The sequence below is a fragment of the Carya illinoinensis genome, chromosome 3, assembly GCF_018687715.1.
Source record: "Carya illinoinensis cultivar Pawnee chromosome 3, C.illinoinensisPawnee_v1, whole genome shotgun sequence".
NCBI lineage: Eukaryota > Viridiplantae > Streptophyta > Magnoliopsida > Fagales > Juglandaceae > Carya > Carya illinoinensis.
Genome location: NC_056754.1, coordinates 30,681,568 through 30,695,019, shown reverse-complemented (window position 1 = coordinate 30,695,019; position 13,452 = coordinate 30,681,568). Strand labels below are relative to the sequence as shown.

Below are 13,452 nucleotides of genomic sequence, written 5' to 3'. Positions count from 1 at the left end.
GGTAATCAGCACTTTCCAATTCAGTAAATATATTAAAAAAATAAAAAACAAAACAAAGGAAGGGGAAGGAAGGGGAAGGAAAGGGAAGGAAAGAGGTCTCGGGTCTGAAAGATTAAGTATTGGCCACACCCAACTGCTTCAAAATCTTCTTCACGAAATACTCACAGTTGAATACTAGAACGAAACATTAGAAAACACAAACATTTAACACTAAAACCAAAAGCTTTCATTTTCAAAAAAGTTGACTAGAAGATATTGCTATTGAAGGAATACCACTGCTGAAAATCAAGCTTTAATATTAGCACAAAATTGATGAAAACTTATTTCTTCTTTCCACCCTTGGCAACATTTGAATCCTTTGTCTTCTTTACTCCATGGATCTTCTTAGCCCTATTCGTCCTTCAACTGCTTTCTCAACTTCTCTACCTTGGTATCAAGTCCATTCCTGATGAGCCTATACTTGGGTTCATATTTTTTTGCATTCTCAATGGAACCATAAATCAAACCAAAACCAATTAACTTTCCACCTCCAAAGTGAGTTTGGAACTTGAAAACAAAGATTGAGTTTGGGTCTTTTACTTCATACATCCTTGACAGCTTCTCCTTCAGCTCAGCCTTGGAAACATTGGGTCTCTCTAGATAAAGAACATCAATTACAAATTGTTTTCTAGAGAGTCTGTTGGTCACGAACTTCCTAGTTCTGATGGTCATTACCTTGTCCACCATGCTGGTAGTTGAAGATCGACAAGCCGAGTATATCATTGGGGCATCTAGAAATCAACCTTGGCCTCGTAAGTGATAGGAAATGGGGGGAAACGTCGTATTTTTGCCACCCAAACCCATTTCTACAAAGGCATTTTGAGTGAAAGGAAGAAGACTACCTAATTGAAAAGTGCCCAATTCCATTTTGATTGTAGAGCATTTAGATTGAAATGAAGAAGCTGACCATTCTCCTCCTCCTTCCTCTTCCAATCCCATGTGGTACCTCAACCACTTGTGCTTTGACGGGAAACCCACTAGATGGAGGAAGCAGACGAAGTTAGTGGAGGAGAGTGGGGATGGAGAAGACAAAGAGCAAACTTTTGTCTTCATGGGAATGGGGCTTCGCGGGGATGGAGAAGTCCCAAAGCAAGGAAGGGAATCAAAATAGAAACGACGTCGTTTCTATTTTGCCATGTCAGATGACTTGGTCTCAAAGTATTCTTCCAAGTGCAAAAGTGTCAAGTTTTATCAAGGATAAGTCCAGGATCATATTCTACAAGGACAAAGGGTTATCAAAGTATTTGTGACATTTTTGTTGTAAAAGATGTATTGACTATGAGAGATAAAAATAAATATGAATCTATGTTTCTAAAATTACCAAGAACCAAGAGATTTAAAGAAAATATGTAGAAGTTGAATTAAATTTGTAAGAAGCAATAAAACAAACACTTGGATGCAATTTTCGCCCATTTCTAATTTGAAGTTGGATTTATCTCTAATTTCATCTTCTCTTAACTATTTTCTCATTACAAGAGATTATGATCGGTTAATTAAACAATAAGCACACTTTTCAGTATAATCAAAGTGCTTGACAGATTTTATAACAAGTGTAAAAATGAAAGAAAGCAATCAAAATCTTGTTACGAGTTTGAGCATCAATCGTGCATTTATGTCTATGATTGATCAAGTTCAAGAATATAGAACTTTAATCCTTCCCATAGGTAAAATGAAATACAATCTATCAAGTTAATCATTCAAAAGTCCATAACTTTGAAGAAAATTCAACTCAAAACAGTCATGAGTTACTCATTTAATCCCAAGATAAAATTCTAGCCTATTATTTCTAAATTAGCAAATTGCCCAAAAATAATGAACCATAACATTTCAAGTTACTGTATGAAAACAAATGCAAAAGAATAAAAATAACAAGCTGAATGATAATCAAAATGATTTAAAGAAAAGAAAGTGTTGAAAACATCCAAATGAAAAACTGCAGGAAAAATAAACTACGAAAACTAAATTCACGCCACCCCCGGTCTGGAAAGCAAAAAAAAAAAAAAAAACGTAAAAACTAAAGTGACTAATCCCAACAAATCTAAAAAGAAACGAAACTGTAAATCAGAAAAGAATAAGATCCAAAACCATACACCGCTCCAAGTTCTCCGTTTGAACAAAACTAAGAAGAGAAAAAAATAAAAACTCAAAGCCAGAGTGAGAGAGCCTCCCACGCCGTCTCTACTCCAGTTCTGCAATAACCCTAAAAAAAAATAAAAATGACAACCCCTAAGGTGTGAACCACTAAGACCGAAGAAGGAAAAAATAGGAAAACAAAAAAGAAAAAGCTAAAAATGAGAGACAAAGTGCTTCCATCAGTGCGAAATCCCACGCCAACGACACCCAGTCCGTAAAAGCCCAAAACATCCAGAAAACAAGTGTCGAATGAGAGTATGTGGAAAAATCGAAATTGCCCTTCCATCTTGCGTGATTTTCTCTTGTGTCCATGCCGCTACCGTGCCCCTCTGCAAGTTTCGTTTCTTGCCTCTACCATCCCAACTGCTGTGTGCGTGAGTGTGCATCTTGTGTTGAGGCTAAAAATTCCTTTCAAGTTTAGTTCATGTCCTTTCCAAAAATACCCCTTAACCTATAAGTGAAATATTTGTATTAGCATCAAGAAGGGTAAAATTGAGATATTAAATCTGATGTGACTTATCAACTGCAGTATAAATCTCTTTTAAGTACATAAATATCAAAATTTTATCAAAGAGTCAAGTATTAGAAATTACTGCATAATTAAGTGCTTAATTCACTTTTAGTTAAACAATTTATTTAATTTAGCAGCCTAATCATACAATTTTTGACACTTTATCATCAAATGTGATGCTGTTGGGATTCTCCAGGCTGGTTGCAAATAGTATTTTTCATAAAATAAATTGCGATTGATTTTTTACTAACAACTTATTACTTATAATTTTCACTTCCGTTTGAATTTTAATGAAGTTTGAGATTATAATTTTTTTAAAAAATTGATATCTTAAATGCTAATTAACATCTTTTCTAATTTATGTCATAAATAAAACTAATTTATGTGCTGAGATTTGTGTGATAGGAAAGAATTAAAAAAAAAAAAAAGATCAAAATTGAAGAATCGTGGAGAAGTTGGAAATCGAAAAGGAGGGATTTTCAGGAAGAAGAGAAACTGCATGGAAGAACCGTCGTGCATGGTCTAGTGATGGTTACCAATTTATACATGTTGCTGAAAACCCCAAGGTAAAGTAAGGTGGAGATCAACGTGAATGGGCCATGCACGTGTTTAGGGCTTCGAGCATTAACTGTGGGCTTTGGGTCCACTTTGAGATATTTGGGCCTCATTTCAACTTCCAACTAACCCAATTCATTCCATAAGCATTTTGGGTCAAAAATTAAAAATAAAAATAAATTAATTAATTAAAATGCGCTACCTGTTGGACCTGAGCGTTACATTTAATTAAACGAACTCCTATTCTTTTACAACAAGATCTGACCAATTATTTCATATTTAGATTACCCGACAACGTCATGCAATCTGAGATTTGTTATCTTCTACACATGATGAGTACTGTTGAGCTCCGATCAAAGAAGGTGATCAACAAAAAATTTCGGACTTTACTCTTTATTCTTCTCAATTTCTTTCATCCTCGCAATATTTTGATTCTATTTTATTATATAATATCCGAGCGCTATTCAATATTGATAAATTCATTCGCGAATGATTTTAAGTTTTATACTATTCCAAAAATTTAAGGTACGAGACTTTTTTTATTATTTTTGAGCTTTTATTTTTTAAATGAAGACAATTTGATAGAATAATATTAGATTCAGTCTTGAGATATACAAGTCTCGTACATTTCTTTTTTTAAATCAGGTCCATCAATAAAAAAAATATTTTTTCATGAATATTGGATCTCAATCTTAAAAATTTTCTAAAAGATATGAAACGTCTAAGAAATAACCCTTTTTAGAGGCATACATTGCTTAATTGCTAATAGAATATTGTTAACAATAGCTGTGACAGTTGGATGCTTATCCAAAAGAAATCTTAAATGGACTATTGAAAATGAAACATTAACAAATTCTCAATACAAAAATCCAGTAATTAAATTTACATACCCAAATAACTAAAAAAGAAAGACAGAATTGAAGTCCATCTATTTATTTGGCAAATTCAATTATCATAAGAAAAAATAGATTAAAGTCCTAAATCTTCTTCTGGAACGCTCTACGTACAAAGCAGTTGATGATCAATTTAGGCAGCATTTTGAATATTTTTGTTTTATGGCAAAGGAAAACAATCTAGTTAGCTAGACATCAATAAAACAGCAAACGGCCAGATATTAAATACTAAAAGTACTGTCACTAGAGTCGTCCATGACCATAGATGCATACAGTAGACTGTTCCATGTATCCGGCACTCCGGGCAAGCACCAATGACTGCAATCAGCATAGGAATGTGGTTTTCTTCGTTGCTTTCGTGTCAGCAGCTTCCCTTGCCTTATTGTATAAACAGATGTATGTGCATCTATTCGATACTGAGTTAGTTTTGAGACATTCAAGTACGTTACTGGTGTCCTCATGCGTCCAATTATACTCTCAACAATGTCTCCGATTGGATTGAGAAATTGAAAGGACTCATCTTTAATGGGTTGTTTTTTATTGTAACACCACTCTTTACTATAGTGTAGTGCTGTTAGGCCTCGAAAAAATACCTTTGTACTGCTCTTATCGACGTTGTGATCAATCCAACGAGACCAGGTCTTCATTGCCTTCAAAAATGCTGAACGAATCTTCATGTCCTTCCAAAGCTTTCCTCTATATTGAAACAATTCCCACCTACAAGTCACTCCTGTCATAAATCCCCTTCCCAAGAACTATGATGCAGGTTATGAAATTAATTTTATTAATATCGGTTTCGTTACATAAATGAGATGAGGTAAAAATTAAAATTTGAATAAATTATTATTAAAATATTTTTTTTTTTATAATTTAAAAAAATTGAATTGTTTATTAATATATTTTTTATAAAAATTTAAGAAAAATTATAATAATTATATGAGATGAGATAGTTTAATTTAAAATGAATAGAAGCTTACCTCTGGACATTGTGGAGCCACCAGTGACCAGAGTTAAATATCATAACATCAGCGCCACGACAACTCCTTTCCCAGTCTGATGGTTTGTCTAGCGTGAGAACCCGACCAAGTTCTGGGTTTTGCTTCAATTGCACTAGAAAGGGGCTCCAATAGAACTCCACAGAACAATTATACTCCTGTTGTGTCAGAATGATAGGAATCTTGTTAACGTCCTTTGGCTGTTATATATAGTAAGCCTTCTAATCCATTCAATGAATAAATAATAATCAGCATTCAGCAGTACTGATGCGGCCGAAATGCATACCAAACAGATCTCTCTTACCGTAGATCTAAAAGACTTGAAGTTTACATCCATATCAATTTCAGCTCGTGAGGAAGGAATAGCGGAGTAAAGAAGGCAAACAAGAGACTCCCAATGGTTTCTGTTAATGGAGTCCCCAACTATAACCACTCTCTTATCTCTAAGTCTCTCTAACATGTTTGTACCATTAAACCTGGGAAACCAACCATTGTCAGAAATGGACATAATATATATATATATATATATGCAAACACACAAATAAGATGGTATCCGTTAAATTTATTACCTCGGAATCTGACACCCCTTGGCTTCCCATCTCCATTTCTCGTATTCAGAATCTGGCCTCCCATTCCTTTGGCAACTAACTTGGTCACTAAGAAATGGACACTGTGATCCATGATATAGAGGACTTGATTTTGGATCATATACCCATTTCCCATCGAAGATATTGCAGCTAATATCCTTCTTCATTATCTTCCTCCCATGCTCTCTTACTTTTGACGGTAGCAGGAATTGCATGTCGTCATCAGCTGCTTGTCGATGCTTGTCGGAGTCAGCGGATGACCTCATGGTTATGGTAATGTTTCCGGGAGCAGCGTAAACATTGTTATGGTCTTTGGATGATGTCATGGTTTCGACAACGTTTTCGGGAGCAGCGTCAACCATGTCACTTGCTGGATCATGCCGGTCTGAGTCCTTAGAAGATATCATGGTTTCGACACCGTTCTCGGGAGCAGTGTAGACCATGTCAACTGCTGGAATATGCCGGTCTGAGTCATTGGATGAGGTCATGGTTACGACAATGTTTCCATAAGCAGAAAGCTCTACACTTTGGTGGTCATGTTTAAGACAGTAAAGCAGAAAGATGTAGCCTACGAAGAATGCACATATGCAGGACCTCCATTTTTCATTGATGGTGGAACTGAGCTGCACTGCTAAAATTCTGCTTTTGTCAAGCAGAAGAGAGGGTTGTACATTGCTCAGCCTCTCCTTTACGGCCTTGAAGCTCCTCATAATATCCCCAACTACAGCACCACCCTTTGCGGCCTTTACCACACCCATCATCCCTTATCTCCTCAAGAGATATCCCTGCTAGCTAGTGCTAGCTTCTCGTTTTCCGCTTGCTCTAATTGCCTTCACATTATTTTTATGGTTCACCTTGATTGTGAGATCATCTTGGTGGTTTGCTAATTTGACAGATACAGGTTTGTCTTAATCCCAACTCTTGTACGTAATTTTTTTGTCAACGTATTGAAGCTAGGCCCCCTTGGTATCTTTCATGATATACTAATGATCTATATATGTAGATTTTCTTAAAAAAAATCCTGAAACGCCTAATTATCCAAAAAAAATACTAAAAATAGAGATAATTTAGTTTTTTGAAATGTAGATAAAAGGTTAGACCAGAAAATTTATTCTCCTTACCAATTCGATCGATCTCCATTAATACTATTTGAAAATAATTAAGGCAAGCTACAATATTTTTCGGATATACAAGCACGTACGCATATTCATTTAAAAAAAAATTATATTTATTTTTAAAAAAATATGCGAGGTTTATTCATTTAACAAATTTTATTCTTCCTTAAAGCCCGATTAGACATTTAGATTTAGAGATGAAATGCGATAATTTTAGATAAAAATTAAAAATTTAATAAAATATTATTATAAAAATATTTTTTATATTATTATTATTTAAAAATTAAAAAAAATAAATTATTTATTCTATTTTATATAAAAATTTAAAAAAATTATAATAATAAGATGGAATAAAAAATGATAGATATGGCCGCAACCAATGGTTTCGGATACTTTTGCAAGAAATCTATGGGGAACTTGTTTTTGCATTCTAAAAAGTGTTGGCCATAAATTAGAAAAGATCGATAAACTTTCTTAATGGATGTAAATTAATCAAGATTCCTACCTCGTACATAGTAAAGTAAAAACATTTGTTTCTTGAAGTTTCCTACATGTTAAGCTGGTTTGTTGGCACCATGCAGATTGTCATTATTCAACTGTCATGCGGACCCTCTCCCCATTTGTAATTTCTATTGTTTTGTTAGTACCTATGTGCCCAAGAAAAAACAAAAAGGAAGAAAAGGAAAACTGAAAATGAAATCCTACAAGACAACATTTACACGTGGCCCCCATGCGCAAAAGTAAAAATAATATAAATAAATAAATTATTCAACCCCTACCAAAAGGTCAGGTACTCAGCCGCCATAAAACATATATGTGGTGCACAGTGGATTACACCATATAAGAGAGAAAGATAAATACTTAAAAAAAAAAAAATCATAGGGTACCGTGCTGAATACGACATATATAGGATAACTACGACATAAAGCACATGGATGAGTAACCAATTAAGTTTCTTTTAAAGTTCTCCATTTGATAGACTGTATTATATTATATATTTTTTTTTTAGAGTAATACTAAATATAAATCTCAAACAGATAAATTTTTTTTATAAAAAAGTATATTCCATTAATTAAGAATAATTTTTTAGAAAAATGCTACTTCTACCGCTCCTCCCTCCCGCTCGTCTCTCCCGCTTGACGTAAAATGCCCATGTGACCTGTTTTTAAATAATAATAAAATACCAGAATACATAACATTTTCTTCCCTCTTGTCGATTTTTCTTTCTTCCCTCCCAAACCAATCGTCTGTAAGGCAGATGTGTGAGAGTGAAGGAAAAGAAAGAAACTCATATTGACTGATTTTTCTTTCTCTCCCAAGCTAATCATATATATATATAGAGAGAGAGAGAGAGAGAGAGAGAGTAGGAAGAGAGAAGCTCATACCGACCGAAATTAATTTAGCTCCAATCCAAATGTGTGAGGGTGAAGGGAAGGAAACCACTTGCATTATGTTTTGGTGTTTGAAGCATGTTGTTTCAGTACAATGGGATAGCCACGTAATTACAATAGTTTTTTGTTCTCTTGGTGATAATACCACTTTGTGACTGAATAGGATTGCTTTTTGCAGGTGCAAAGATAGAAATCGAAGAAGTTCCTACATAAGCATCAGGAAAGAAAAGTAAGAACAAGAAATCAAAAGCTACAGCTGCAGAGAAAGGTGAGCCTATGGCCGAAGATAACTCAACTGCTGTTTCAAATGGTGAAGTTTTGGAGGATTCTAAATCAGAAAAGAAGAAGGAAAATGAGAAGCGTTGAATGGATTAGAAGCTGGAGCAACAGGAGGACCATAACACCCTTCAAAATGAAACAAATAAAAAGAATAAAAACAAGAGCAAGAATGAAGATAAGGGGAGCTATAGTCTACCGGTAATGGTAGAAGGAAAAAGAAGAAGTGAAGAAACGAAGACGTTGACTAAACTTTTTGTTTTTTTTTTCTAATATTTTAATATAATGACACATGGCATAACGTGGGCATGACACTTCAAGCGGGATGGGGGAGTGGGAGGGACGAGCAGTGACTGTAGAATGACTCAATTTTTTTTACACTTTTTTTTATGTGAAGTCAATTTTTTTACAAAAACTTATATATTATTTGTTATCTAAAAAGTGTACAATTTTATTTTATTTTATTTTATTCTATTTTATGCCCTCGACCGTAATTTGAGGTTGATGGACTCTATTAGTTAATGAATTATTTTAAATGATTGGGGCTTAATTGTGGGCCTTTTAAGTATCTAGACAATTGGACTTACATAGTTAACTATTATGATTCTTTTAATCTTAATATGGGATTTAAATTAAAACTAAGGAAAACTATTGTAGCGGTCCACAATGTTAATATTTCTCAAGTTTATCCCTAGAGTTTAAAAGGTTCCAAATAAAATCTTATGCTTAGGTCCGTAAACTGAATTTTGGGGTGTTAATTTGTGTTCGTGTGTCATGTTCGTGTTGTGTTAACTAATAATCAGTATTAGACTAAATGAGTCAAACATGACTTGTTTAGTTAAACGATTCAAACCATAAAATCCTAAAACAAGCCATATAAAAAAGGAGACATGACAAAACCCACATAATCTATTTAGTAATTAACTTTTATTAGATTAACCATATTTAACCCGTTTCATATAAATTGGTTGAATTACCCCATATTTTTATTTTAACCCAACTGGTATAATCTCATATATAATACAAGGGCAACTATATAAAGCATTCACAACTATAAGTGAATTCATGATAATATCTTTTATGATCGATATCTAAACTAATAATATATAAGAAAATTAATGTTTCCATAAAATAAAATTACATATTAACAAATAAAGTTTTTATAGTTCGAGATATTATGTCGTTAAATACTAATATCAGGATTACATCCCAACAACAATAAAGGTATATAAAACTAAACATTAATTATAAATAAAATTTATTTGTGCTATATAAGTTGATAACAGGTTGTGCAGATTGATCCACCATTAAACTGTTTATTAGTCATGTATATTAGTCAACCCATTTTGATCCAAACTCATTTACATCAAACACAAGCCCACTTATATCATATTGTATTCGTGTTGGATTAACTAGTCATGTTAAATATTGTTACTCCTAATAACAATCATAGATGGACATCATATAAACACATCCAAATTTTAAAAAATGCATAGTCGACTTCCACCTCACTATAAAACATTAAATAATTGATTGAGAAAATAAAATAAAATAACCTTAAATTAAAAAAGTTTCAAAAATCAACTAAAATGTGCAGTAAAAATACATAAAATTAGAAAATAAAATTGAAAAATAATTATATATATAACTAATATAATTAGTAACGTTCAAATATTAAATAACATGTTCGAATGGTATGGGAAAGTGTTATAGCGTTTGAATATATCTGTTGTAACGTTCGAATGTTACATATATATAATATCATCGTTTGAATAGCTCAAGTCTTTTTCACTGAAAGTTACTATTCCTTCATCCCACGAAAAGCCCGCACCCAGCGTCGCACGCTGTCGTCATTCACCACCATAATTGTCACAAAAGCTGGTTAGTGTCCATCTAACTTTAGTTTCTCCCACGTTTATATATATATATATATATATTGCATTTTTTTAGTGGGTTTCGGATTACCAATATGACCGGATTTGTAACTTCATTTTCTAGCCACCATGAGTGGCCAATGGCCAAATAGCCACTATAGATAGTTTACACTCAGTGTATACTTCATTTCTATGGTAGTCATTAGAAGATTACAAGGATATTTGATAAAATCCAAAATGGCTGAGTGTATCGAAACGTTCAAATGTTACATTCAAACGCTTATCTTTATATTCAAATGTATGTTACTCTTCATTTGAATGTATTTTTACGTTTGAACGTTTCTACACTAGAATGTTTGAATGTTATGTTTTCTTGGAAATTTGAAGTCTAACATTCGAATGTTTTGCCATTTGAGTTTGAACGTTTGACCGTTTGACTTCTTAAGTTTAAACGTTGTCAACTGTCACGTTGGAATGTTATTCTGTTACATTCAAACGTATTTCAGAACAGAAGTAATTTTTTTCATATATTTATTTATACTTTTTTTTTTCTTTTTTGGCAGAAAATGGCCCATCCTTTGACAACTAGGAAACAAAGGAAGAAAGAAACCTGGGAAACCTCTTGAATAAGCTGTAGGACTATTACTGCTAAATGCAAAGTACTTATTAACGAGTTTGATGAGCTTACGTAGGACCAGAAGAGTTTGAGATCAGTCATGGACCAACAGTTGCCAACTAAGGGGGAGTATATACCCCTCTATGGTGTGCAAGTTTTATATGGAGATGTTGTCAATGCCTCAGGATGCATCATCTCACACTGTAACCGTATACGGTATTCAATTTGAGGTTTCGGAAGATGTCATCGCCTCGCTACTTGGGCTCCGTCACATATCTTAGGCATCGAGTACAGTGGATGCTCAGGCTGAGGGCACAGCAGATCTATGCCCATCACCATAGGCTGAGGGTGCACCAGATGTAGGCCTATCTACATCATCTACTGGCCCAATCAAATCTATGGCCAGAGATGTTGACCGGTCAGAGGGAGAGGATGCTAATGATGCTCAGGATGTCGATTCCGATGAGGATTTCTTCATCCTCATTAGGAGATACCACACACCATTCGAGAAGAAGAATACATTCTTTCAGATGTTGCTGCTACTATTTTTTCATATGTTGCATCTCATAGTTGCAACAAACGTAAATCCTGTGGCACATAAGGCCACATTCAATTGGACTTGCATACAATTCTTCATACGACTGGCACGTGGAGTGCCTATCGACTTGTCACTGTGGATATTTAAGAGGGTCCGTTACGAGAAGAGTATCATCTCCACAGACAACCTAGTATATATGGTCATCATTACTAAGCTACTAATGAATCGAAGAGTGCCACCCAAAGTGGAGTAGTGGTTGACTGAGCATATAAGGCCCCTAAACATGACCCACATTGTCGGAGCATTAGACAGGGTAGGGAGCATACTCGATATGAGCTTGCACCTACATCAGAATTTGTTTCTCTGACCCAACCTGATGACAGTGTTGCTCCCTCTACTCAGCAGTCAATGGATACATTTATAAGGGATGCACATCCTGCTTGGGTTGATGCGTTGGTCTCATCACTTACTACGCATATCGACCGACAAATCACATCAGCACAGCGGAGTATCATCAAGGTTTGCTATCATTTAGATATTCTAAATGAAAATGTCAACGCATTAACGAATGAATTTCATACTTTTGTAAGCAACGATTTTTGAGTTTTTTTGCACTTTATTTATATTTTTCTGTTTTTTTTCTTTTTACTTTATGTAATAAACAATATCATTAAATATATCTAGTATTTTTGTATTTCAAGTGTCAATCTATTTTAATTTGAACATTTACTTTTAATTTTAAACTTTACATTATGAACAATATCTAGTATAATGAACCCAAAAAACAAAAATCCATTTCTTAATGAATAATGAATAAAGAATTCAAGTTATCTAGTGTACTTTATGTAATGAATAAGTTTTTTATTCATATTTTGCCATTTCTTTTATACTTTATGTAACGAACGAACAATATCATTTAATATATCTAGTGTTTTTATATTTCAATTCTCAATTCTTTTTTAATTTGAAATTCCATTACAATTTTAAAACATTATACGTTCGAACGTTAATGATTATCGTTTGAACATTAGAATGAAGAACGTAGACATTCACACATATGTGGGTTTTATGTTCGAATTTACATGAAACGTTTGAACATCAAATTTTATACGTTTGTAGCCATTCCAAAATGACATCGTATGAGTTACGTTCAAATGAATTGAAACATTATCATAGTTTGAACATTTAACCATTTCTCGTCCACCTTTAGTAATGGTTGCTTGAAACCATCACAAAATCTTATTTTTGGTGACAGCTTTTGGAATGTCACAATTTCTAAACCGTCAAAAAAATTAAATTGTGTTGTGGTGATTGTTGCTCTCTAGAATGAATACAAAGGCTAAAATACATATAGTGAGGCTTAGAAATAAATTATGCTTGCACATAATTCATGAATTATGTTTATGATCATGGAATGTTGTCTGATATACACAAATCGAAAGAAAATAAAGACAAACTGGATGCAATGTTTATGATGGTTGAGAGTTGCGTTGTTTTCTTATAGAGTTGATGGTAGAACTGGCTTGATCTCTAGCATAGCAGACGTCAAGATTTTGCTGTGATTTGGGGTATGTTGTGTTAATGCTTATTGAGATGTTGACAATTCACCCTATCTCTAATATTTTTCAGATGAAATTGATCATCGTGCCAGTATTAGGAATAAACAACAAGGGGTGAGATTAGACAATAGGTTTTGGTTCACAAATCACCTAACGGAGTTTCTACTTTATTCCGTTGTCCCCAGTTGAGAATTTTTAATGAAGGGTTGAGGTTATGTCAAATTCTACAATGACAATGGCATAAGTTTAGAGGCTTTTCATATCTCAAAAATATCCAAATGGATTAATATTTTTAAGAGCTTTTCTAGCTAAGAATAAAACTTTCCTTAAAGAGTATTAATTTGCAGTTCAAGTTTGACATTGATTCTAA

The 13,452-nt window shown here is 33.6% G+C and overlaps 2 protein-coding genes across 2 annotated transcripts; both read right to left on the bottom strand.

Moving 5' to 3' along the window:
* Positions 1 to 388: 388 nt before the first annotated feature.
* On the bottom strand, positions 389 to 726 carry LOC122305838 (40S ribosomal protein S24-1-like). Its single transcript, XM_043118364.1, has one exon. The coding sequence runs from the start codon at positions 724 to 726 to the stop codon at positions 391 to 393; it is 336 nt and encodes a 111-aa protein (XP_042974298.1). The 3' UTR covers positions 389 to 390.
* A 3,312-nt stretch (positions 727 to 4,038) lies between these two features.
* On the bottom strand, positions 4,039 to 6,544 carry LOC122304093 (protein trichome birefringence-like 42). The gene is made up of 4 exons (XM_043116135.1): positions 5,696 to 6,544; positions 5,431 to 5,602; positions 5,109 to 5,284; positions 4,039 to 4,848 (listed from the first exon to the last, which is right to left on the bottom strand). Exons 1-4 carry the CDS (start codon positions 6,472 to 6,474, stop codon positions 4,353 to 4,355), a joined length of 1,623 nt encoding a protein of 540 aa, XP_042972069.1. The 5' UTR covers positions 6,475 to 6,544; the 3' UTR covers positions 4,039 to 4,352.
* Positions 6,545 to 13,452: the final 6,908 nt, after the last annotated feature.